Source organism: Crocuta crocuta, unplaced genomic scaffold (assembly GCF_008692635.1).
Source record: "Crocuta crocuta isolate KB4526 unplaced genomic scaffold, BGI_CrCroc_1.0 scaffold333, whole genome shotgun sequence".
Lineage (NCBI taxonomy): Eukaryota > Metazoa > Chordata > Mammalia > Carnivora > Hyaenidae > Crocuta > Crocuta crocuta.
In genome coordinates, this window is record NW_027532856.1 from 4,064,224 (window position 1) to 4,090,058 (window position 25,835).

General features: G+C 36.9%; 1 protein-coding gene across 1 annotated transcript in view; it reads right to left on the bottom strand.

The window, feature by feature from the left end:
• Window positions 1-25,835, bottom strand: part of PPM1E (protein phosphatase, Mg2+/Mn2+ dependent 1E) — a 215,610-nt gene that overhangs the window by 12,869 nt on the left and 176,906 nt on the right. The window contains exons 2-3 of the mRNA XM_077745624.1: window positions 8,799-8,917; window positions 1,588-1,787 (exon numbers count right to left, since the gene is read on the bottom strand). Coding sequence (XP_077601750.1) covers window positions 1,588-1,776 — 189 coding nt within the window. The 5' untranslated portion in view covers window positions 1,777-1,787; window positions 8,799-8,917. The remainder of the gene's footprint in view (window positions 1-1,587; window positions 1,788-8,798; window positions 8,918-25,835) is intronic.

Consider the following 25,835-nt stretch of genomic DNA (forward strand, 5'->3'; position numbering starts at 1 on the left):
CAGATAACCAGTCTTTTATTTATATATTTTATATATACCGTATATATATATATATATACACACACACACACACACACACACACACAATTTTTAAATAAAACAAAATTGGGATCATACTAAACATTTTATATCCTACTTTTCGTCATTTATCATATCATTAGCATTTTACCCATGTCATTAAATGACATTAAATGTCATTACTCAAAGACATTTGAAATGGATATGTACTATCCATCTCAGGAGCATTATTAGTTATTCATTCCCTATATATGACTTAGATCATTTCCACTTTTTTATTATTGAAAATGTTATGTCAAATATATGTAAGAATTTCCTGCATTTGTGTCCCTATGAAAGTAAAATTATCAGATCAAAGGGTGTGAAAATGTATAGGGTTCTAAATATGTGCTGCCAAATTGTCTTCAAAGCCTGTTTCTTTACGGCAGGGTGCTCCTTTCTGAGTTAGGCGTTTGGGCTGCTTTTGAGGCAAAATGAAAACCTACCAGGTCAAAAAAAAAAAAAAAGCAATAATGCTCTCAAACCTGAGTATAATCTTCAAATGGATATAGTGATAGAAGGGTTGTTTATCATACAATAGTCTTTTAGGTTATATTTGCATGGGCGTGGAACATTTGAAAACAAAGGTATCCACATAGTCTAAAGATATTTGGAAACAAAGCTGATCTATCTTTGTAACATAAGCACCAATTATCAACCTACCTTCACTGCTAAGCAGACCCTGTCAGCTAAAATTTAAATTTAGCTGCCAAATGAAGGAAATCTTGTGTTTTGTATAAATTACTACATTGTAATTATTAAGTTATGGACTTAAGTGAAGAAAAGAGGCAAGTGACAGGCGAAGGAAACAAACCTACCTCTGTTTGCACTAACCTAATACATTTTATAGAAAAAGAAGAGGAAGATAACAAGAAAATGGTTATTAAGCTGACAAGGCTCGTATGATCCAATTTGTCAGTCACAGAGATTCATGAAATGTAATTCCAGCTACTTTCCTGCATCAGAAACCAAGACTTTAAAAAGAAGTCACATGAAATCAGAAAACTGTCTCAGTCTCAAATTCATTCTTTTATGTTTGGGTTTTATGTTGCTTCAACAACATAGTAATGTGGGAACTTAAATCAGCAGCTTTATTGAGATATGACAGTTTTCTTTTTTGCTTATATGTTTATAGAATAACTGGAAGTTCACACAAAAATTGGGTAACTTCCCTTGTCTTCATGGAGGAGCACTGAGTGTCTGCGAGACAAGGGTAAAAGAGAGATTTTTATTTTCCAATTCTGAACCATGTGGATGCATTATCTATTCAAAAATAACATAAAATAGGGGCCCCTGGCTGATGCAGGCAGTGGAGCATGCGACTCTTGATCTAGCGTAGAGCTTACTTAAAAATAAACAAAACCCCCAAAATAACATAAAATAGTTCCTTTTCTGTTGTCTAATGTAAGCAGATTTGTGCCACTCTGCCTTTAGTCCTCCAACCCATCAGAGATACTATCAGAAAGTAGGACCATGAAGGTGTTTGTTTTGTTTTTTAGATCTTGTGGATTCTTGAGAAGTGCCCTTTACCTCTAAATTGAAGAGCATATTAAAGTCAGGAATGCAGACATGTTTGTCTTCCATTTTCCTGCGCATGTTTTTGATGGCATGGATTGATGTTTCATAATAAAGCTGGGGTCTCCTGCGGAGAGGGAAGTCTTTGACCCAGTTGCAGCAAATCTCGTGTAGTTTGCTGAAGACAGAACGCGCCAATTTCATTGTCTCAATCTCTGAAAGAAACACAGACACCCCCAATGAAGAGCCATTTAAAGCTGCTTTTCATTAGTCTGCTTGGTAGAGACAGAAGTAGGTCACCTTAGTCAAACTCCTTACTTAATAGAAGAAATTCCTCTTCTCAAGAGAAATGAAATGTTGCTTCTGAAGAGAGACAATGACAGCCAATCAAGTAGAAAATCATCAGCCAGCAGCTGCCACTATGACATCTTTATGTCACAAGGAGAAAACCTCTGGCCAAGGTTGGATCTATTCCTACACTGAACTTCTTCCAACCCTCAAAGTGCTCTGACCACTGCTATCTAGTTCAGCTCCATAGCAGTGGCTCCCTTTTGGTTGGCTGCCATAGTTATTATCTGGAAAGCCAAGTGCCCCCTGCTTAGAAGAGTGACTGAAATATGGATAGTATTCAGCCAATTGGAATATGAAAGGTCTATGAAAACATCATTTATTTTGCAAACCACAGGAATGAGTTTATTTTACCATTTTGCTTTTGTCTTTTCTTCCTGACTTCCTTTATTTCCCCCCAGTTCCCTAACTTTTCTCTCTCGTAACTGATCATAATTTGGAACTAAATTATATACATTTTTCTTATTTGATGAATTTTTTAATTAAAGCTTTTGTCAATGGCCTCAATAATTTAGCTAAAAGGTTAACAAATGAGGTAAAAGTTTTAAAGTTTTAAAAGCCTCTAAGGAAAAAAGTACTTAAAATCTGTCTGTATGTGTAACCCTGGATAGAAAAAGAACCACCAGAGGATTCTTCACTGAAGATTGTTAAGTCTACTGCCTGTCTATCAAGTGGAACAGATGAGCTGACTTCCAAGTCTGACTCGCATCTCTCAATGGACAGCAGATGTGTAAGCCTTTTAGGCCACAGTGAATAGTATCTCACACCAGCTCAGCTCCAGCTGTCCTTGACTCAAGTGCAGCTGTTAAATAACCAAGGGGAGATTAGGTTTCCTCAGGCCAGCATTTTAGAGATTCCTACATCCCAGGTAAACAGGTTAAAAAAAAATTTAGAATTCTCCAAAAGTTTTTTATTTTTTTAACTTTACATAAATCAGATATTGCCTGACAGCCTGAGAAAATGTGTACCAGATGGCCAGTGGCTGCACATGACTCCTCTGATCTAGAACACAGATCCCACAGAAGACAGACTTTCTGTTCTAGAATGGCCTAGGAACGTAGATTCCCATTTTTTTTATTCCTTTCCCTCCCACTGCGATTTAATTTGCGACTATATTTACCTGTTTTCTTATTCAAAATCCTTCCAACAATGACTTTATCAGAAAGGTTATCTCAAGGTTTTCTTTGCCCTTTTTTTTTTTCTAACATAGTACAGCATGGTAACTATGTTTTGTGGCTCTGTCCCCTTTGACGTTTTTATTTAAGTGAAAATCAAGGGTACATTTGAAAGAGAAAGGAAATTCAAAGAGCCAATACATACTGAGGAGGTGTGTATAAGAGAGGAACTGAGGCTAATAGACAAGCCAGTATTTTTGCTGTTTTGACAAAACTCCAATCTTTATTTTTTTAAAGCACCAGTTGCCCAGAGACTCCTTCAGCCTGCAATTACCTATTTCTATCACTCCAACCCATCTGGTCTTTGCAGCAGCATAGGTGTAAGTTTGACTCAATCACAACAGAGGACTGCAAAACAAGTGAATTTGGAGACACTTAGGGAGAATGGAGTGCGGTGAAACAAATAACTGATATTAACTATCAGGATAGTTTCCAGATAATATGCCAAATAATAGAAACCATAATATCATTTTTTGGCTTGTATATTACTCTTCTTATATAGACCCGCACTGTCCAGTAAGGTTGCTTACTAGCTACATGTGGCCATTTAACTTTAAGTAAAATTTAGAATTCAGTTTTTGGGTTACATTGGCTAGATTTCAAATGAGCAGTAGCTGCATGTGGCCAGTAGCTACCACATTGGACAACGCTGGCAGAGAACATTTCCATACCTGTGCTGTCTCCTGGGCAGTAAATTGGTTAGGGGGAGGCAATACCAGCATCCTCTAGTATTTAGTAAACCAGTAGATCTGTGTCTATTGCCTCCCAGTTGCTTCTTCCCTTATGTTGCCATTACACCTTCTACTATAGCTCTTGCCACATTTTATAACAATAGATAATATTTATTAAGTACTTGTTCTGTCTTCTTTCTCCAGAATATTTCACAAATAAGTAAGACCATTTTCAATCACAGGTCTGACTCCTGACACCTGTGCTCTACATTTCCCAAATTAGACTGTACAGACTGTGTCTCAATTATACTTGATTTGTCATAGTACAGTAACTAGCCGATAGCAGGGGCTCACAAGATGTTTATTGAATGAATATGCAAACATAAATTAGCTACTAAAGTATTAAAATATTTATATGCTTTTCGATCGTCTATTCTGCTTCACTCCATCTATTTCTACAGTGGTGCCATTATTTTAAAATTACTGTAACTTTATAACATGTTTTCACATCAGCACTAGTTTTCCTACCTGATATTAATTCTAAAAGGCTATCCATTAGGGTAGTTTGACATATTCATTCTTATTCAGATGAATTTTCTAATTATTTTGCCAGGTTTGAGGAGGAAAATCTGTTGCCCTTGTGTTTGGGGTCACCTTACATTTATAGAGTAACCAGCAAAAAAAATTGATGTGTTTTTCATATTGAGTCTTATCTAGAAACAAGTTATATTGTTTAATTAAATCCTTTTTATGTTGCTCAATAGAGTACCCAGGTACCCCTCATAGGATTTCTTTTTTAAAGTAATTTCTACCCCCAATGTGAGGCTTGAACTCATGACCCAGAGTTCGCATGCTCTTCCAACTGAGCCAGCCAGGTGCCCCAGGAGTTTCATATTTCTTAATAAATATATTCCTAGTTATTTTACTTTATTTCCTATTTTGAGTCAGAATTTTGCTTTAATGTGTTGTTGTTTTTTTTTTTTTGGTGGTTTTTTGTTTGTTTGTTTTTGCCACCTAGCACAGATTCCTCTTTCTACCAGAGGCATTTCCTTCTCTACTCAGTCCCTGTGTGTCTAGGGGTAAAACATGAGATTCAAGTCTAGCTAATTAGAGAATCACATTCCTCTGCTATAGTGATCAGTTCAGGAATTGGAAATAACCCAAGCTGGGCTGGTTAGAGTGAATCCTGTAATTTATGTAAGAGCAACTGAGTAGTTACTCTTATTTTCCTGCTTGATTTGTACGTAGGCAGATGAAGACCTGGTGCACCTAATAGTGATCCTGCCACCACATGAAGCCTGAAAATAAAATCAAAATTAAAGAGCGGTGCCTGGCTGGTTCATTTGATAAAGCATGCAGCTGCTGATCTTAGGTTTGTGAGTTCAAGCCCATGTTAGGTATAGAGCCTGCTTAAAAAAAAAAATACAGCTGAGATCTGGAGAAATGCCAGGTTCTGATGAATCCTGTAAAGCCTTGAATCCAGCCATGTAGCCAATACACTGATTTAGCCAGTAAATTCTGTTTTGCTGAAGGCAGTCTGAGTTGTTAGTAGTCATTTGGAACTAAAAAATTCTAAATTGTTTTTAAAATTTATTTTTAAGTAATCTCTAGAGCCATCGTGGGGCTCTAACTTACAACCCCAAGATCAAGAATCACATGATCTTCCAACTTAGATGGCCTGGGACCCCACAACCAAAAAATTCTTAAGTATACATTATGCACAAATGCTAGGTTTTGCTCTGAGCCAAATTTTGTCCTACAGTGTCCCAAGATGTACCCATCCAGTTGTCTTTATTAAGTATATTTTTAAAATTAGGAATGGATAATTTTATCAATTTTATCAAATGCTTCTTGGGCATCTTTTGAGATTACTCTGCTGTTTTTCTTTTGACCTATTAATATATAGATTATGCTAACAGCCTTCCTATTATTTTTGTTTTGTTTATGGTTTCCTCAGCACATGCTAAGCATATGGTCAGCCCTCAAGAAAAAACACACTGAATGAATTAACTGTTGTACTCAATCTACAAGTATTTTACTTAAGATTTTTTACATTGATTACTAAGACTGACCTCTCATATCCTTTTTTAGTTTTGTTTCAGGCAAGTTTTGGTATCAAATTTTCCTTCGTTGTGCAATTGGATAATTCATTCTAAAAAACATTGGAATTATCTGTCTTTGATCATTTGAAAATGTTCACCTGTAGGATCACCTATACTTTCTCCCTTTTGGAAGATGGCTCCTCGGCAATCTTCTCAATCACTTTCTTTTTTTAGGTAAAGTTTGTTCGTTTGTATTTATCTAGAAAATACCCAGGTTTTCAGATTTATTTATACAAAGTTTTCATAACTCTTTTAATTTCCTCTGTATTAGTGATCATTTTCCCCTTCTTGTTTTTAATTTTTAGACTAGGATATTTTAAATTGGTTTTAGGTTGTCTGGACAGGAGTTACATCTGCCAAACTAAATTTGTACCAAGAGACACACAAGGTCGTTTAGCAAACATTTTGCTATGGATGACAGAAACATTTAGGTTAAGGATTTTTTTTAAGTCTGTTTTTGGAAATAGCTAAGAGCAGAGACAATGGGATTTCAGTGGGGACTTGAGTAAGCCAGTGACAGCAGACCTTATTCTTTAAACTCATTTCCCACTCTGATGTGCGGATAAACACAATATGCCCTGTAGGATTTTCCTCAGTGTAGTTCACACTGAGTGATTTGGGTTAAATGGATTAAGGACTTGCAAATAGTTAGAATTACAACAAATTATTCTGAATCACAGCCATGGCCTGGAGACATTACTGGGTAATCTCTTGAGAAAATATAAAATCAGAACAATGACACCACCATTTCACTTTTACTATCTTATGGGGGGTTCTGAAAATTCTTCCAAAATAGGCATGCAGGGCAATACTTCAATTGCTACGTTAAGTATTCTCCTTCTGCGGGGAGTGTAGAACATCAGTATATATAATTGCTGCTTGAAATGGAAAAATAAAATAAAAAAGGATGTGAAAAAGAGAAAATTGTCCAAAGTAGCAACCCACCCCCTCGCAGCTGTAAATTACTCATTAGTCGTTAATGTCACTGTACTGAGCTGGAGCTGAGTCAGCCATCACCCAGGCTGCAGTGAAGCAGAATTTAATCTCCCTCATCTTTTCATTATGGGGCTTTTACTTCATGCATCAGTACCAGAGGAAAGACCAATGCTTTGGAGCAGGAATTCCATCCAAGTTGTCTCTGGAACAATTTGGTTCCAAGTGAATCAATTATTTTCAGTAAAAACAAGAAGAGGAATTCCTTTCTTGCCAATTTTCTGTCAAAAATGATCTAGAGAGATAAAGGAAGAACAGAAATGTTTACTTTTATATCTGCCTCAAGTTCTCTGGGATTAGCTACTTAGATTCATTAATATATGCTCTGCTCCTTATGCACCATGTTTAAAGGCAGATGCTTACGTTGGAACAAATAAAATGAAATATTAAAAGTCCTTAACATGTTTTAAAAAGGCAGGGGGGCGCCTGGTTGGCTCAGTCGGTTAAGCATCCAACTTCAGCTCAGGTCATGATCTCATGGTTCGTGAGTTCAAGCCCTATATCGGCCTTTGTGCCAACAGCTCAGAGCCTGTTTCAGTTTCTGTGTCTCCCTCTCTCTGCCCCTCCCCTGGCTGTGCTCTGTCTCTGTCTCTCTCAAAAATGAATAAACATTTTTTAATGGTTTTTTTAAAAATTTATTTCTAGGAGAGAGAGAGAGAGAGACAGCACGAGCAGGGGAGGGTCAGAGAGAGAGGGAGTCACAGATTGAAACAGGCTCCAGGCTCTGAGCTGGCAGTCAGCACAGAGCCCGACGCGGGGCTTGAACCCATGAACCGCGAGATCATGACCTAAGCGAAAGTCGGACGCTTAACCGACTAAGCCACCCAGGCGCCCCTGAATAAACATTTTTTAAAAAGTTTTAAAAATTCCTTAATGATTTTGAGTAGTAATTCCTAATTGATAGAAAAATTGGTATTTTTTTAGAGCCTGGCAAATATGTATAAGCAGAATATGTTAATAAATATGCCTCCCTTACTAAATGAAGCCTCTTAATTAGCCTGGAAAAAAGACATCCAGTGATCCATGCAATTAAATCACATGTTACATAGTTGTCATAAAGAACTCTATTTTTTGGTAGAAATAAAACTTAATATAATGAATGAGATGTTACAACTGATTTCTTGAATTTTTTTTTTTTTTGAGAGTCAGAGAGAGCGCAAGCAAAGCAGGGGTGGGTCAGAGAGGGAGACACAGAATGTGAAGACAGGCTCCAGGCTCTGAGCTAGCTGTCAGCACAGAGCCTGATGCGGGGCTCGAACCCACGAACCGTGAGATCATGACCTGAGCCGAAGTCAGACGCTTAACCGACTAAGCCACCCAGGTGCCCCTATTTCTTGAATTTTTATATGATTTTTTACTTGGTCTTAAAGGTAAGCTGAAAGTTTAAATATGTTTTGCTTAAACTCTCCCCTCACTCATCTTTTCTGTTATGTCTTCACACTTCTGACTGTACTCTTTCTATTTACTTAGGCATTATTTATGATAATATTTTGTTAGGGCTATCCCTTACTCCAATTATTGTCACATATTTTCAAAATACATTTGTATTTTTTTCTTTTTTCCTTTTATTGACTAGTTTGAAGTATATATTTTTTGCGTTTTTTTTCCTCCTTCTATAAAATCAACAAGTGGGTAAATAACTACATTTCATGTTGTGTAGACATTTTCTGTGTGTCAGTACACACGAGAAGATTTTAATACATATATAAAGTTTATTTTGAGAGAGAGAGCACACATGTGAGCAGAGGAGGGGCAGCGAGGGAGACAGAATCGCAAGTAGGCTCCATGCTCCACATGAAGCCTGACACGGGGCTCCATCCCACAACCATGAAACTATGAGCTGAGCTGAAATCAGGAGTTGGATGTTCAATTGACTGAGCCACCCAGGCGCCCCATATTTTAATATTTTTAAACAAATAATGTAGAAAGGTACTCACCCACAGTTCCTTCTGTGCCATCTGTTTCCTTTGGGATATAATGTGCAGAAAGATCACTCTGAAGGACTTCATCTGATGTGGCTCTGGCTAAGGCAGCAGCCAAAAAGGAAGGGCAATTACTGAAAGAGAAAGGGCTATTTCAGTAAGAATTAGGAAATAATTCATTTAACATTAATAATTACTTATTAATATATTTGTCTCAAAACAAAATTATATCTTTAAATACTGTTCAGTACATATTTATTGAGTGCATATTATGTGCAAGGCACTCTGCCTTGGCATTGGGTAAGTGAATAACACAGACATGGCCTCTGACCCAATAGGGCTTATAATCTAGTTAGGGAGACAGATGATAAATAAGTAAACAAATTAAACAGGACACAGTGATAGAGAATAAAGAGGGATACCTACTGAGAATGGTCAGGAACCTGTATCTTGGATTCCTGGATTCCAAGAACTCCGAAAGATTCAGGAATCTATTCCTGAAGAATAGGAAAGATTCAGTTCTGTGGGGGTGGGAAGTTGGGAAAGAATATTCCAGGCATACAAAGTACCATGTGTACAGATCCTTTCTGAGAGCTGGGTATGTTTGAGAAATTGAAAAAAAAGCCCAGAGAAGATGAAGATAGTGGATAAGGTGGAAAGATGGCAGGGAATAAGGTCAGAGGCATAAGCAACCTTTATGAACCTTTTAGACCATGAAAGAAATTCAGATCCTACTCAAAGTGCAGTGGGAAGTCACTGAAGATTGTGAGCAACAGCATGCCATATCCAGACATATTAATTAAAATATAACTTTCACTCCCAATGGAAATCTGAAAGGTGCAAGAATAAAGAAGGGTGGCCAATAAGGACAATGTTGTAATCCAAGTGAGATTCAAGAAAAGAGTATATTCTGGAGAAAGAAAATACAGAACTTACTATTATTGGAATACAGAGGTGAGAGAAAAGAATTAAGGCTGAGTCCTGGGTTTTGGTCTAAGCAACTAAGTGAATGTGGCATCATTCCTCTAGATGGAGAAACCAGGAAAAGAACAGGTTTGTGGGGGGAAAGGGTGAAAAAATAATTAATATTAGCATGTTAAATTGGAAATATCTGTGAGATATTCTAGTAAAGCTAGAATAAATAAACGGTTATTAGATATTCTACATGGAACTCAAGAGATGTTAGGAAATTTGCAAGCCATGAATGTACGGATGATATGGTTTCTTTAAAGTTTTGTTTTCTTTTTCTTTTTTTTTGAGAGAGAGAGAGAGCATGCACACACGTGTGTACAAGCAGGAGAAGGGCAGAGAGAGAGAGAGAGGGAGGGAGGGAGGGAGGGAGAGAGAGGAGAGAATCTCAAGCAGGCTCTACACTGTCAGTGCAGAGCCCGATGAGGGGCTCGAACTCATGAACCTTGAGCTCATGACTTGAGCCAAAATCAAGAGCCAGACACTTAACCAGGTGCCCCTGTATGGATGGTATTTAAAACTAGAAAAAGAATACACCACATAGGAAGAAATTATAAAAAGAGAATGCCTCTTGTTTTCCAAACCCTTTTGGAATAGGAAGGGCATCTCATGCCTCACCACTGTATATTGGGCAGTTATGGGAAGGTTGTANTTTTTTTTTTTTTAATTTTTAAAGGTCTATTTATTTATCTTAATAGAAAAAATGGGGGACAGGCAGAAAGAGAGGAAGAGAGAATCCCAGGTAGGCTCTGCACCATCAGCACAGAACCCTATGCAGGGTTCAAACTCACAAACCGTGAGATGATGACCTGAGCCAAAGTCAGACACCTAACCGACTGAGCCACACATGCACCCCTAGTTTGTTTACTTAGTCACCATGTTTTCACATCAAGTGGAACTATACTCATGGAGCTGTCATCAAAAAATTGTACCCAAGGAATCTCATCTACACCTGACCTCACTGATTTCCTAAACTGAGCCTGATGCCATTAAGAGATGGCACTTTGCGAAACTTCATGGGGAGGGGGCAAGTGTATTTTGCATGAGTGAAGGATGTGAATTGTTTGGCCAGAACAGATTATGGTATATTGTTTTTCTTTTTTTAAATTTTTTTTAAATTTTTATTTTTAAATTTTAATTTTTTTACAAATAGTTTATTGTCAAATTGGTTTCCATATAACACCCAGTGCTCATTCCCACAAGTGCCCTACTCCATGCCCATTTCCCCCCTCCCCCCCCACATCCATCAGTCCTCAGTTTGTTTCTCAGCATTCAAGAGTCTCTCATGGTTTGCCTCTCTTCCTTTTCCCCACCATTTCCCTCCTTCTTCTCCCCCATGGTCCTCAGTTAAGTTCCTCCTAGTCTTCCTATACGTGCAAACATATGATATTTGTCTTTCTCTGCCTGACTTATTTCGCTAAGCATAACACCCTCAAGGTCCATCCATGTTGCTACACGTGGACAGATTTCATTTTTTCTCATTGCCAGTAGTGTTCCATGGTATAGATAAACCACATCTTCTTGATCCATTCGTCCATTGATGGACATTTAGGCTCTTTCCATGTTTTAGCTATTGTTGAGAGTGCTGCTATGAACACTGGGGTGTATGTGCTGGTAGATTGTTTTTCTAAAACAGGCCACAACAATATTTCTGGTATCTGGTACAGTTGCTTTGGCAGTTCTTTACAATGTTGAAGTTATTATATAACCCAGCAATTCTACTTATAGGTATATATCCAAGAGAAGTAAACACATAAAACCTGGTATATGTATGTTCATAGCACCATTATTCATAATAGCCAAAGAGCAGAAACAACCAACTGGCCATCAACTGATTATGGATAAATAAATAAAAGGCAGTGCATTCATACAATGGGTTATTATTTAGCCATAAAAGGAATAAAGTATACATACATGCTACAATGTGGATAAATCCTGAAAACATTTTGGTGATAGAAGCCAGTCACAAAAGACCACATACTCTATGATTCCATTCATAGGAAAAGTCCAGAATAGACAAATCTATAGAAACAGTACAGTAGCAGTAGCCTAGTGCAGAGGGGTAAGGTGCGTAGGGAGTAACTGCTGATGGGTAGGAAGTTTCTCTTGGGAGTGACAAAAATGTTCTAAATCTTGTTTTTTTAAATTTATTTTTTATGTTTATTTATTTTTGAGAGACAGAGCATGGGCAGGGAAGGGGCAGAGAGAGAGGGAGACAAGATCTGAAGCAGGCTCCAGGCTCTGAGCTGTCAGCACAGAGCCCAATGTGGGGCTTGAACCCACAGACCGCGAGATCATGACCTGAGCCAAAGTCAGACACTTAACTGACTGTGTCACCTAGGCGCCCCAAAAATGTTCTAAATCTTGGATTGTAGTGATGATTAAGGACTTCTGAATGTACTAAAACTATTGAATTGTATGCTTAAAATGGGTAACTTTTCCCCACAAGAGGGCACTTGTGGGGATGAGCCCTGGGTGTTATGTGGAAACTAATTTGACAATAAACTATTTGTAAAAAAAATAAATAAATAAAATAAATAGCCTGAAAAAAAAAATCTTCCCACAAAAAAAAAGGGTAACTTTTATGGTATGTGAATTATATCTCAATAAAGGTGCTTAAAAAATCATTGATTTTAAGAACCACTGAATAGTGGAGGTGAAAATAAGATTAGAAGGGGTTAGTGGGAAGCAAGGAGGTGTGGCGGTGAAGGCAAATAGAAATGAGACAGTAAGTGAAAGAGCATATAAGGACAGGGAGTCTGTTCTTGTTTAAGAATGGTGTAGAATCTGACTGATACTAAATGAAATGATCTAGTAGAGGAAGATTGACAAATAATGTAGGACACAGGGGATGACCAAAGGAGGAAAGTTTCTGAGAAGGCAAGAAGAGATGAGATCTAATCCATATCTGGTAATGCTGACCTTTCATAGCATGAGGCATGTTTCACTAGTTGGAAAAGGAAGGAAGAAAATGGGTACAGTACAGTTGCAAGTCAGTTTCTAGATTTCTTAGTAGGAAATAAGGGTGTTCCCATCGATATGGGATTGGTTCAACAGTAACTTACTGAGGCTTACAGCGTTCCAGGCACCATTTTCGCACTCAGGATATAAATGACCATAAAAGACAACAACTCCTACCTTTGGAACCCTCATACCCTGTTGATGGGAATGTAAATTGGTGTAGCCACTATGGAAAACAGCATGAAGGTTACTCAAAAAATTAAGACAGAGCTACCATACAACTAAGTAAATCTGTCTCTGGGTATTTACCCAAAGAAAACAAAACCACTAATTCAAAAAGATATATGACCTCCCATGTTTGTTGCAGCAGTATTTACAATAGCCAAGGTAAGGGAACAACCTAAATGTCCTTACACAGATGGGTGGATAAAGAATATGTGGTGTATATACAATGGAATATTAGCTACAAAAAAGAATGAAATCTTGTCTTTCAAGATAACATGGATGGACCTAAGTGAAAAAGTCAGAAAAAAGACCATGTGATTTCACTTATATGTGGAATCCAAAAACCAAATGAGCAAAAAACAGAAATAAACTATTATGGAGAACAAACTAGTGGTTGCCAAAGGACAGGGAGGTGTGGAAAATAGATGAAGGGTATTAAGGGGTACAGACTTCCAGTTATAAAATAAGTCATGGGGATGAAAAAGTACACTATAGGGAATACAGTCAATAATATATAGTTGTACTAACTTTGTATGGTGACAGATGGTTACTATATGTGGTAAGCATTTCATAGTGTATATAATTGTTGAATCACTGTGTGGTTTACCTTAAACTCATACTGTATGTCAATTATATTTAAAAACAAAAAAATGGGTGCTTGGGTAGCTCAGTCATTTAAGTGTCTGATTTGATTTCAGTTCAGGTCGTGATCTCACAGTTGTGGGATCGAGCCCTATGTCAGGCTCTGTGCCTCTCTGACAGCACAAAGCCTTCTTGGGATTCTCTTTCTCTGCCTCTCCCCCACTAATGGTCTTTTTCTCTCTCTCAAAATAAGTAAATAAACATTAAAAACAAAACCAAAAATAACCCCTTCTCTGGAGCTTAGGTTCTAGAGCATGGCTTCTCAATTAAGTATGGTAGGTTAGATCAGCAGTTTTCAAACTTTTGCAGGCATCAGAATCACCTTGCAGGGCTTGTTAAAACAAAGATTGCTGGGTCCCATCCCCAGAGTTTCTGAATCAGTAGATCTGAAGACTTGAAAATTTTCATTTCTAACAAGTTCCCAGATGAGGTTCATGCTGCTGGTCTAGGGACCACACTTTGAGAATCACTGGGGTAGGTTATCAACTGGGTAGCGAAGGTAGAAAGAAAGTACATGCGGCAGGAGGGTTGAGGAGAATATAGTATGAAATAGAAAGTAGTAGGGCTGTTAGTGCTGTGAGATTGCTGGAAGCTTGAGACAATTTTTAAATGAAACCAGTCTTTCTGGATGTACGATTTTCTGCATCTCTGTTCATGTGCTGGAATATGTGTGGGTAAAAAGAATTGTCTAGTTTGTCAAGATTGGGGATTTTGCAAGGTAAGTATTAAAAAGTGAAGAAGAGACTTGGAAATTTATTAAGTTTTAAGCATGTGATTACAACATTAGACTGTGGACTTTAAATTGGCTAAGAAAGAAGAGACACGAGTGGCAAACCAGTGTGGTCTGTATGTAATGAAACAATTGTAGTCAGGAGCACTTGATCAAGCACATAACCTGGAAGGATGAAATATTGTAGTCTGAGAGCAGGATGCTCGTGCAATTTTTGTGATAACAAGGTTTAGGTGAGACCAAGAAAGTGAGTGGTTGAGTGGTTTAGAAACATAAAATGACAATGTTTATATTCTAAGTTTTGAAGGGAAAAAAATCAGAAAACTAGCTATCTTTACCATTCATCAGTATCTTTCAAATTACAGATTATGATCCATTAGTGGTTAATGAAATGAATTTATTTATTCTGAGCAGCTTTAAAAAAAAAAAGGAAATACAGTGCATGAGGTAAGGCTAAGTATGTGGATATATACATAGGTATATACTGAATCCTGATTGTGATAAAAAAGTTTTGAAAGCCACTGCCCTTAAACAATTATGAAATCCACTGATGACATCTCTTGAAATCCAAATGCTTTATAAGCCATATTACCATTTCTCCTTTCATGCTAAGTTAACTGAATTTTTCTTGGTAAGTAAAAATTTTTCTTCATAGACCTAAATAAACTCTTTTTCAGCATTGTTTGTCTTTACCTTTCTATCATGCTTTATTTTGACTAACCAGACACATCCAAATATTTTGCATAAATGGAATTTTAATATATAGTTACCAGATTTACTTGGTCCTTTTGTTTCAAATTTTATATTAAAATTACCTAAAAACTTTTATTGTAATCTTACCCCTATAATTCCTCCCCTACCAAGAAAAAAGATTCTTTTGTGTAATTATTCAAATATCTAGGATCTAGCCTCACCAAAGGTAAGAATATGAAAACTTTAAAGAATAAGGCAAGAACCATTAGTCTCATTAATGTGTCACCTGCAATACATTTTTAGTCACAGTTAATGTAATTTTTTACTTTTTGTCAGACAGAATGAAAATATTTTCAGTGAAGTAGGAAGTAGGATTAGCTGACTAATAGCTAGATATAAAATATCAAGCTAACTAATAGCTAGATATAAAATATCAAGCTAGACGCTTCACCCACATCAGCTATTTCTACCTGTCAGAACACTGTAACACTTAACGTGAATAAGTTCTTATGATTTTGACTCTGAAGTGAAAGTGATTATTTCTGAAAAATCAGAATTGCAAATATATTTTAAAACATAGTCACATCTGAGAATATTTGATACAAGTCAAATAAAAGCTTATCATTAGAGCTTGTCATTTTTAAGAGAATTATCAAGAATGACTAACATGATAACAACATAGCAAAACTGCTTTATTTCACCATTTCTCATATGACTCTTGAAAGATGTATATACAATGCTGATACCAAAGGTCTCAAAGTCTGACACATGTACTGTATAGCAAAAATGAAAAATAGAGGAGGGCAGTTTAGAGAACTAAGATTACAAATGTTATTATCTTGAGAGCATTGCTGAAGTAGAGTATGGTTAGAAAATTTTTAACTTTTGCAGTGTGTCATTTTGGGATACTGGCTCTTTTATTTTTTAAAAAAATTTTTAAAGTTTATTTATTGAGAGTGAACAGGGGAGGTGAAGAGAGAGAGAGAGAGACAGAGAATCCCAAATAGGTTCCGCCCACTCACGAACCGTGAGATTATGACCTGAGTGAAACCAAAAGTCAGATGCTTAACCAACTGAGCCACCCAGGTGCCCCAAAGAGACTGGCTCTTTTAAAGTCAAATACCAATTTATTGCTTTCTTGTTTGCTTCAGGCATCAAAATACATACTTTTTGTATTCATGGATAAAAATAAAATCTTTGCCTAGTTTTTATCTAAGTCATATATAAACTATATGCAAGCCTTTGAACAACGTTGAAATACCATTAATTAGGGGTCCATTTGGTTTTAATTTTTAAGTGTAATATTGTCACCAACTGGTTATGACACTTAATACTTCAAACAAGAGAATACTATTTTCTACCTCCTTAAAAATATTTATTTGTGGGGCACCTGTGTGGCACAGTTGGTTAAGTGTCCTACTCGCGATCTCAGCTCAGGTCATGATCTCACAGTTTGTGAGATGCTGATGGTGCAGAGCCTGCTTGGGATTCTGTCTCTTCTCTCTGCCCCTTCCCAGCTTGTGCTCATGCTCTTGCTCTCAACATAAATATATAAACTTTAAAAAAAGAGTTTTTAAATATTTATTTACAAGAGCTTATCATTATACCTCCATTCTGTAGGTTGATGAGTACAATTTATATTTTCCATTAGAAAAAAGAAAAGGAGTCAGATTGGAATTGAATATGAAAGGTAGCTCCCTTCTAGCACTGTGTGTTGCCATCTCTGTATAGAACACAAACCACAAAAAGCTATTATGGCATAAAAACATTTAATTTGCATTCATTTTCAAATATCATGGGTGTGTAAGTCCTGTTACATGGACAGGAGAGTATTTTAGTCAGATCTTTTTCTAAGTTGATTTGTTAGTATCTTCCACATGCATATTAAGACAATATACATTTTAAGGCTGCAAACTGAATTCTCAGGGCTAGGAAGCATTTTTATCACAATGCCAAACCTACACAAATCACTAAAGACATTATTAGATAAATTAGAGGTTTAAAAGTACATCCTTCCTGACACTGGCAACGTGGGTGTTGGCACAGCACCCACAGCTGTGTTCCAGCAGTAGTGGCATAGCACTGCTAAGGTAATAAACATTCTGGAAAGTGGGAAGTTTCCATCAATTAACTTTGAAAGACTCATCTAGAACAGCCTCATCTCAGCCCACATGTTATGATGATTCTATCTACTGAGTATACCCTTGCTAGGGTGACAGCACTTAAATGCTGAATTTCTGATCACCACCACCACCCCCACACACACACAAGTTAATCATATGTATTCTAAATGCAGAATAACACATTAAACTAAAAAATTTAAAGGGCGAAGTTTCCACCTGACTTGGTATTCTTTTTCTTAGTGGAGCAAACAATTAAAATCAGGACTGAATTTTTCCCTCTTTAAGCTATTTTTTTTCTTTCTATAGCAACCTCGAGGAATGCCACCTGGAGTCAACGGACTGTAATGCCCACACATCACAGATTCTCTTAGTTAGCTTTTCTGAATCTAAATAATGTTACCTTCCAAATGACTAGTTCCTGCAGTTCTGAGTATGGGGTTCTCACAACAGAAATCTCATTCCCTACTCTTGCTATTAGTGTAATCTTAACCATTTGTTCACGGTGACCAGGTTGACATTCAAGCAGAAACAACAGTATCCTAAGTTTTCTGTGAAGAGCAATCTAGATGCTACACACTTAACAAGGTCAAACTACCACTAGTACCACAAGACCACAGAAAGAAGACAGTTTACCAGTAACTATCTTTCATGTCAATCTTTTCTCCATGACCAAAAGGAATTAAATAGCACAAGTTTACTGAAATTTGAAAATACCACCAATGTGACTTTCCTGTTGCCAAATCCTACAGTCTTTTCTCAGGTCCGACTCATTTAGCAGCTGCTAAGTGACTACTGCCATCTGACTGTTCATCATTCCCTCTACTTTGATATACTTTCTTCACTAGGCTTCTAGATCATCACACTCTCTTGTGTTAAGTCTTTGGGTTCTGTCTTCTAAGACTCCTTTGATGGTTCTTCCTCTCCTCCTTGCACTTGTAATCCCTCTCACTACTATAAATCTTTTCCTTTTTGCATAGCCTTTTACTTTTCTAGTATATTACATGTGTTTCTTAATATGTTTATTGTTTATGTCTCCACTCCTCTTCCCACTTAACTGCAGATATTTTTATTTGCTTTTGGTGATTGATGCCTCATGCCCATATTGCATTAATGCCTAATGCCTGACACACAGTGATCAATTTTTGCTGAATGAATAAACTTTTGTTTTTCTGATTTATATATGTTTAAGCCATTCCCTAACTTCTTAGAATGCATGTTCCAGAAGACTATAAAATCAATACATTTATGAAAGAGTATCCTACGTAGCAATGTTGAGGTCTTACATATAGGCTATGCAACAGTCTAGTAACAACAAATGGGTTATAAGCACTGGCAAACAGGAATTATGGTCATATTTACACTTTTTGTTGTCAACTCAAATAAACTGTTTATGCTGACACCTCACTTATATTTTTTTTACAGATAGTTTAAGTTTATTGTCAAATTGGTTTCCATATAACATCCAGTGCTCATCCCCACATGTGCCCTACTCCATGCCCATTTCCCCCCTCCCCGCCACATCCATCAGTCCTCAGTTTGTTTCTCAGCATTCAAGAGTCTCTCATGGTTTGCCTCTCTCCCTTTCCCCCACCATTTCCCTCCTTCTTCTACCCCATGGTCCTAAGTTCCTCCTAATCCTCCTATACGTGCAAACATATGATATTTGTCCTTCTCTGCCTGACTTATTTTGCTAAGCATAACACCCTCAAGGTCCATCCATGTTGCTACACATGGCCAGATTTCATTGTTTCTCATTGCCATGTAGTATTCCATGGTATAGATAAACCACATCTTCAGGATCCATTCGTCCGTTGATGGACACTTAGGCTCTTAACATGTTTTAGCTATTGTTGAGAGTGCTGCTGTGAACATTGGGGTACATGTGCTCCTATGCATCAGCATTTCTGTATCCCTTGGGTAAATTCCTAGCAGTGCTATTGCTAGGGGAGTTCTATTGTTATTTTCCTGACACCTCACTTATATTTGAGACCTTAGTTCCTCTCACTAAAAGATAATGTATTTAAATTCCAAAAGTATATATTGTTTTTTGTTTTGTTTCTTGGTAGGCTTCATACCCCACGTGGAGCCCAGTGTGAGCCTTGAACTCTCAACCCAGAGATCAAGACCTGAGCTAAGATCAAGAGTCCAACACTTAACTGCCTGACCCACCCAGGAGCCCCTGTATGACTTTTTTTTTTTGAAACTTTTTGAGCCTCAATTTTAAAAGCTCATTTTTTAATTTACATCCAGGTTAGTTAGCATATCATGCAACAATGATTTTAGGAGTAGGTTCCGTAATGCCCCTTACCCATTTAGCCTATTCCCCCTCCTACAACCCCTCCAGCAACCATATGCTTATTCCCTATATTTAAGAGTCTCTTACATTTTGTTCCCCCCCCCGTTTTTATATTATTTTTGCTTCCTTTCCCTTGTGTTCATCTGATTTGTATCTTTAAGTTCTCATACGAGTGAAGTCACATGATATTTGTCTTTCTCTGACTAATTTTACTTAGCATAATACCCTCTAGTTCCATCCACATAGATGCAAATGGCAAGATTTCATTCTTTTTGATTGCCAAGTAACACTCCATTGTATAATATACAACACGTTCTTTGTACATTCATCCATTGATGGACATTTGGGCTCTTTCCATACTTTGGCTATTGTCAATAGTGCTGCTATAAACATTGGGGTGCATATACCCCTTCGAAACAGCACACCTGCATCCCTTGGATAAATACCTAGTAGTGCAACTGCTGGGTCATAGGGTAGTTCTATTTTTAATTTTCTGAGGAACCTCCATACTGTTTTCCAGAGTGGCTGCACCAGTTTGCATTCCCACCAGCAGTGCAAAAGGGTGCCTCCTTTCTCCACATCCTCGCCAACATCTGTTGTTGCCTGACTTGTTAATGTTAGCCATTTGACAGGTAAGAGGTAGTCTCTCATTGTGGTTTTGATTTGTATTTCCCTGATGATGAGTGATGTTGAGCATTTTTTCATGCGTCGGTTGGCCATCTAGATGCCTTCTCTGGCAAAGTGTCTTTTGCCCATTTCTTCACAGGATTATTTGTTTTATGGGTGTTGAGTTTGATAAGTTCCTTATAAATTTTGGATACTAACCCTTTTTTTGATATGTCATTTGCAAATATCTTCTCCCATTCTGTCAGCTACCTTTTAGTTTTGCTGATTGTTTCCTTTGCTGTGCAGAAGCTTTTTATTTTGATGAGGTCCCAGTAGTCCACTTTTTCTTTTGTTTCCCTTGCCTCCGGAGACGTGTTGAGTAAGAAGTTGCTGCAGCCGAGATCAAGAGGTTTTTGGCTGCTTTTTCCTGGAGGATTTTGATGGCTTCCTGTTGTACATTTAGGTCTTTCATCCATTTTGAGTTTATTTTTGTGGATGGTGTAAGAAAGTGGTCCAGGTTCATTCTTCTGCATGTCGCTGTCCAGGTTTCCCAGCACCATTTTCTAAAGAGACTGTCTTTATTCCATTGGATATTCTTTCCTGCTTTGTCAAAGATGTCAAAGAGTAGTTGGCCATACGTTTGTGGGTCCATTTCTGGGTTTCCTATTCTGTTCCATTGATCTGAGTGTCTGTTTTTGTACCAGGACCATACTGTCTTGATGATTACAGCTTTGTGAAGTCCGGGATTGTGATGCCTCCAGCTTTGGTTTTCTTTTTCAAGATTGCTTTGGCTGTCTGGGGTCTTTTATGGTTCCATACAAATTTTAGGATTGTTTGTTCTAGCTCTGTGAAGAATGCCAGTGTTGATTTGATAGGGATTGCCCTGTATGGCTTTTTAAAAGGAATTCTACTTCAACCAATGTTTTAGCATTTTTTTGTTTTAATTTTTTTAATGTTTGTTTATTTTTGAGAGAGACAGAGTATAAGTGGGGGAGGGGCATAGAGAGAGGGAAACACAGAGCCTGACGTAGGGCTCGAACCCACAAACTACGAGATCATGACCTGAACCAAGGACGAAGGCTTAACCAACTGAGCCACCCAGGTACCCCAACCAATATTTTGTAACAACCAACCAGTCTTAAGAAAGCAGCGACTTGTTAAAATGACACACAATTATCCTTTGAAACACAACCAGTAGAACTCTCTTAAATGGTTCTAGTAATCTGTTTTACTATTTCTGGATATTAATTAGGTCAAAAGCTATTGCATATATATTCTGAATACAATAATATCAATATAACAAAGTTATATCTTCTTTTCAGGAAAAATGATAATAATACCTATAATTTTTGGAGTTCTTAATACATGCTAGCTAATGTACTAACTTCTTTACATCTTTAATTCTTACAGTAACACTGTGAAATAGGATATATCTAAAATTAGTAGCTTAGAGAGGTTAATAGTGAAGTCACATTTTAAACTCTGTTTTGTAAGTCTTGAAAGCTATATTGTAAACTTCTAGCAGTATAACTGTTTATCCCCAAAACACATAGGATAATAATTATTCAGAGTTTACTGATTGAGAAAACAAGACATAACAATAATCTGCTAAAAGTTGTGTAGTTTATCAACAATGTGGTGGCTACAGGACTTGGGGCCTGACTCTAGTGTTTCTGTGAACATAGCTTATATAGTTATTCATTTTTAGAAACATTTTTTATTAATGTTTTTATTTATTTTTGAGAGAGAGAGAGAGAGAATGAGCAGGGGAGGGGCAGAGCGAGTGGGAGACACAGAATCAGAAGCAGACTCTAGGCTATGAACTGTCAGCACAGAGCCTGATGCAGGGCTCGAACCCACAAGCTGTGAGATCATGACCTGAGCTGATGTCAGACTCAGCTTCAGTGCTTAACCAACTGAGCCACCCAGGTGTCCCCATAGTTATCCATTTTAATTGAAATGTAATACATGCCACATATTTCTTTAAAAAAAAAAAGAGAGACAGAGTACAGAAGTATTTAAGGTAAAAAGTAAAGGTAAAAGTTATCAGTTTGCTATATCCTTCCAGACTTTTTCTACACAGAAAAATACAGCTTTGTCTTTATTGTAATACAAATGAAATGCCATATAGGTTATTAAAATATGAACTTTTCCCTTAGTATTATGTTTTGAAGAGCTTTCCATCTCAACACACACATATTATTATTTTAAGCTGCTACACAGTTCCTCTATCAATGGACATTTAGATTTATAATTTTTAAGTACCATTAACAGTGGTTCAGTGAAGATCTTCACATGCCTTTCTGTGCACAATCCACAAGCTATATAATCCATTATTTGATGAATTATTTTTAAAAAAATTTATGTTTGTTTATTTTTGAGAGGGGGGGCAGAGAGAAAGGGAGACAAAGGATCTAAAGCAGGCTCTGCACTGTCAGCACAGAGCCCAATGTGGGGCTCAAACAAACCGTGAGATCATGACCTGAGCTGAAGTTGGATGCTTAACTAATTGAGCCACCCAGGCACCCCAAATTATTTTTATCAAAATATTACAATGTTAACTATACTGGAATTAAAATTTTTAAATGTAACAAAAATATTCCAATTGTATACGTTTTAAAATGTTTTTTTTTTTAATTTTTGAGAGAGAGAGACAGCAACTATGAGTAGGGAAGGATGGAGAGCAAGAGGTAGAGAGAGAATCCCAAGGAGGCTCCATGTTGTCAGCACAAGCCTGAGGCAATGCGGGGCTCGATCTAACAGTGAGATCATGACATGAGTCGAAATCAAGAGGCTTACCTGACTGAGCCACCCAGGCACCCCTGCAACAGTATACTTTTAAAACTCAAATGGAACTAAAATAAGATTCACAGTGAAAGATAGAAAACCCCTATTCTTCTCTATGTCCTACCATCCTCAAATCTTCTCACCATTTTCCTGTTTCCATCTTTCTAAATAAAATGTTTATATGGATATTTATTTTTAAGTAAGCTGTATGCTCAATGTGGGGCTTGAACTCACAAACCTGAGATCTACTGTCACATGCTCTAGTGACTGAGCCAGCCAGTTGCCCCTATATTGGTACTTCTTAACATATCAATATTAGATATATAATATATTATCTTCTCTTTATGGAAGAAGAGGTGTTCTTCTTGACTTATCAATATTAACTATATTTTTCACCATGATGAAGATTTTAGTGATTCTCCTCATGCACAACTTTCCTCTCCTCATTTGATTAAATCAGTAATTTCAAAATATTATAGCCATACAATTAGTATGAATTTCTAAACATACTAAGATCACAATTCCTTTCTTGTACAACTATTTTGTTTTCCTAGAGTTGTTAAATGCCTCTTTAATTTGCTTTGTTTGCAGCAGACCTATCAGTATTTTTTCCCAAATGCTCTAACTTCATTGTGGCACACCACTGAATAATATTTTCTATATGCTTAAACAAATCAGTTCTTATTTTTTTCCCCTGGAAAACTCTGTAGATTCTAGCTTTGGCAGACAAATGACATCCTGTCCGTTCCTCATGAAGCTCTTCTGTGGTGGGTCACCGATTTTCTAGATTCTACATTTTATTTTCTTTATACTGGCTCTCTTCTTTATAACATGATAAACTGCGCTAGAACAGTAATCTCCACATTAATCCTATGAATTCAGGATCGTTTTTTTTGCTATGTTTTATCACTTGGTTAGGTAAAGTCTGTCTTCTAGTAATTTTTCAAGAAGGTATCAGAAAAATTCAATTTTCTACCTTCTTGCTAAGTTCTATGTTCAAAATGTCTGTTGACTTTTCACCTGAACAACGTGTGGCAACATATAGAATTCTTGGGTCATACTTTTTGTCCTTGAGGACTTTATATTGTTCCACTGTCTTCTGGTACTGAACTTTTCTGAGAAAAATTCTGAAGCCAATCTGAATATTTCTCTCCCTCATGTTTTTTTTTTCAGTCCAATAATATTACTAGATTGTGTATTCATTCATTCATTTTTTGGATTATGTCTTCATGTTAATTACTCCATGCAAATTTTTCCTGGCTCATGATGTGCCCTCTTAATCTACAGATTCAAGTCTGCATTTGTTTCTGAATAGCTTCCTTGAAAAACAGCCTTAAACATTACATTCAATTTTGTGAATTTTATTCTTCAGGGACAACAATTATTCTCTTTTATCCATGTGTCACATCTAACATTGGCTCTCCCTTCCTTTTAAACACTGGTTAGTTTTCCATTTCATTTTGTTCATTTTTTCCTTGATTTTCCCCTCCTGTACTTTACTGGGTTTTTTTTGGAAATGTTTTTTGCTGCTTCCAATATGCCCTACTATGGGTAAAATGCATTATTAAAGAGCATCACATGCTACAGAGCAATCATTCATGAAAGGAAGAGTCAATCAGTGTGGCAAACTTCACTGTTGTGAAGAAAGTGCTACAGCCACCCAACTCTCAACAACTACCACTCTGGTCCGTCAGCAGCCATCAACATCAAGGCAAGACCTTCCACCAGCAAAAAAGATGACAACTCGCCAAAAGTTAGGTAAGGGTTAGCATTTTTTAGCAATAAAGTATGTTTATTAAGGTATGTACACAGGTTTTTTTTTTTTACACATAATGCTATTGCACACTTAAGAGACTACAATATATTGTAAACATAATTTTATATATACTTGGAAACAAACAAAAAAAACCTTGACTTACTGTGATACTGCTGTATTGTGGTGGTCTGAAACCAAACCCACAATATCTCCGAGGTATATCTGTATTTTATTCTTAATTTCCTCCATGCCAACAGATGCGCAACCACAAGTTGCTAATAATACAGGATCTCTTTCCTCACATTCCTTCTTGTGCACATTAAAAAAAAAAAACAGTATATTTCCAATTCCTCATTCAGCTTCTCCTCTCCTCTTTTGTGGTACCAAATTAGAGAAGTTCCTGCTGGTAGCCTATGAATGGTTCCAAAATTGTTTATTTTTGCCCCACAGGGCATATCACCTTCTTTGAAACATATATTCTGTTGACTTTTACGGAGATCTGCAAATGTAGACAATCTATCTTATCATTTTTCTCAAACTCATTTGGCCTTTTTTGCATTTGACAGCCCTTACTCAATTTTGTTATTTGGTGTTGGAGTTATTTCCTACTCCTACTGAAGATGGGAGTTTGTATTCTCTTCTTCATCTTCCTTTATTTTTTTTTTCATAGTCATTTCTGAGAGAAGCAATGTCATTGTTATTCTACTATTTAAAAACCTTTAGGAAGCCCTTATTATTTATTTATTTTTTTTTACTAGGGATCAAACTGCTTTTCAGAGAGAGGATAATTACTCTCTTAATACAGACACCTGCATTGATTCTATTTTGATTCTTTAAAACCTTCTTTTAAGTTTGTTTATTTATTTTGAGAGAAAGTGAGAGAAACTCCCAAGCAGGCTTTGCACTCTCAGTGTGGAGAGGGACTCGGGGCTCAAGCTCATGAAGTGCAAGATCATGATCTGAGTGGAAATCAAGAGCCAGATGCCCAAATAACTGAGCCACGTAGGCACCCCAACTCTATCTTGATTCTTGAGTAAACAAGATAAAATGATACTTTCTTGAATGAGCACATATTCAATTAGTTGAATCAAATATATTCAACTATGAAGCATACTGAATTAGGGAAAGAAGTGATTCTGGAATCAGGAAAACCGATGTGTGATAAAGCTGTTTGAAACTCAGATGCTATGCTATTGAATTTTAGTATGACCTTATGTTAGGCATTTTACCCTCTGTAAACTTAAAATCTTTAATTGTTTGTGGC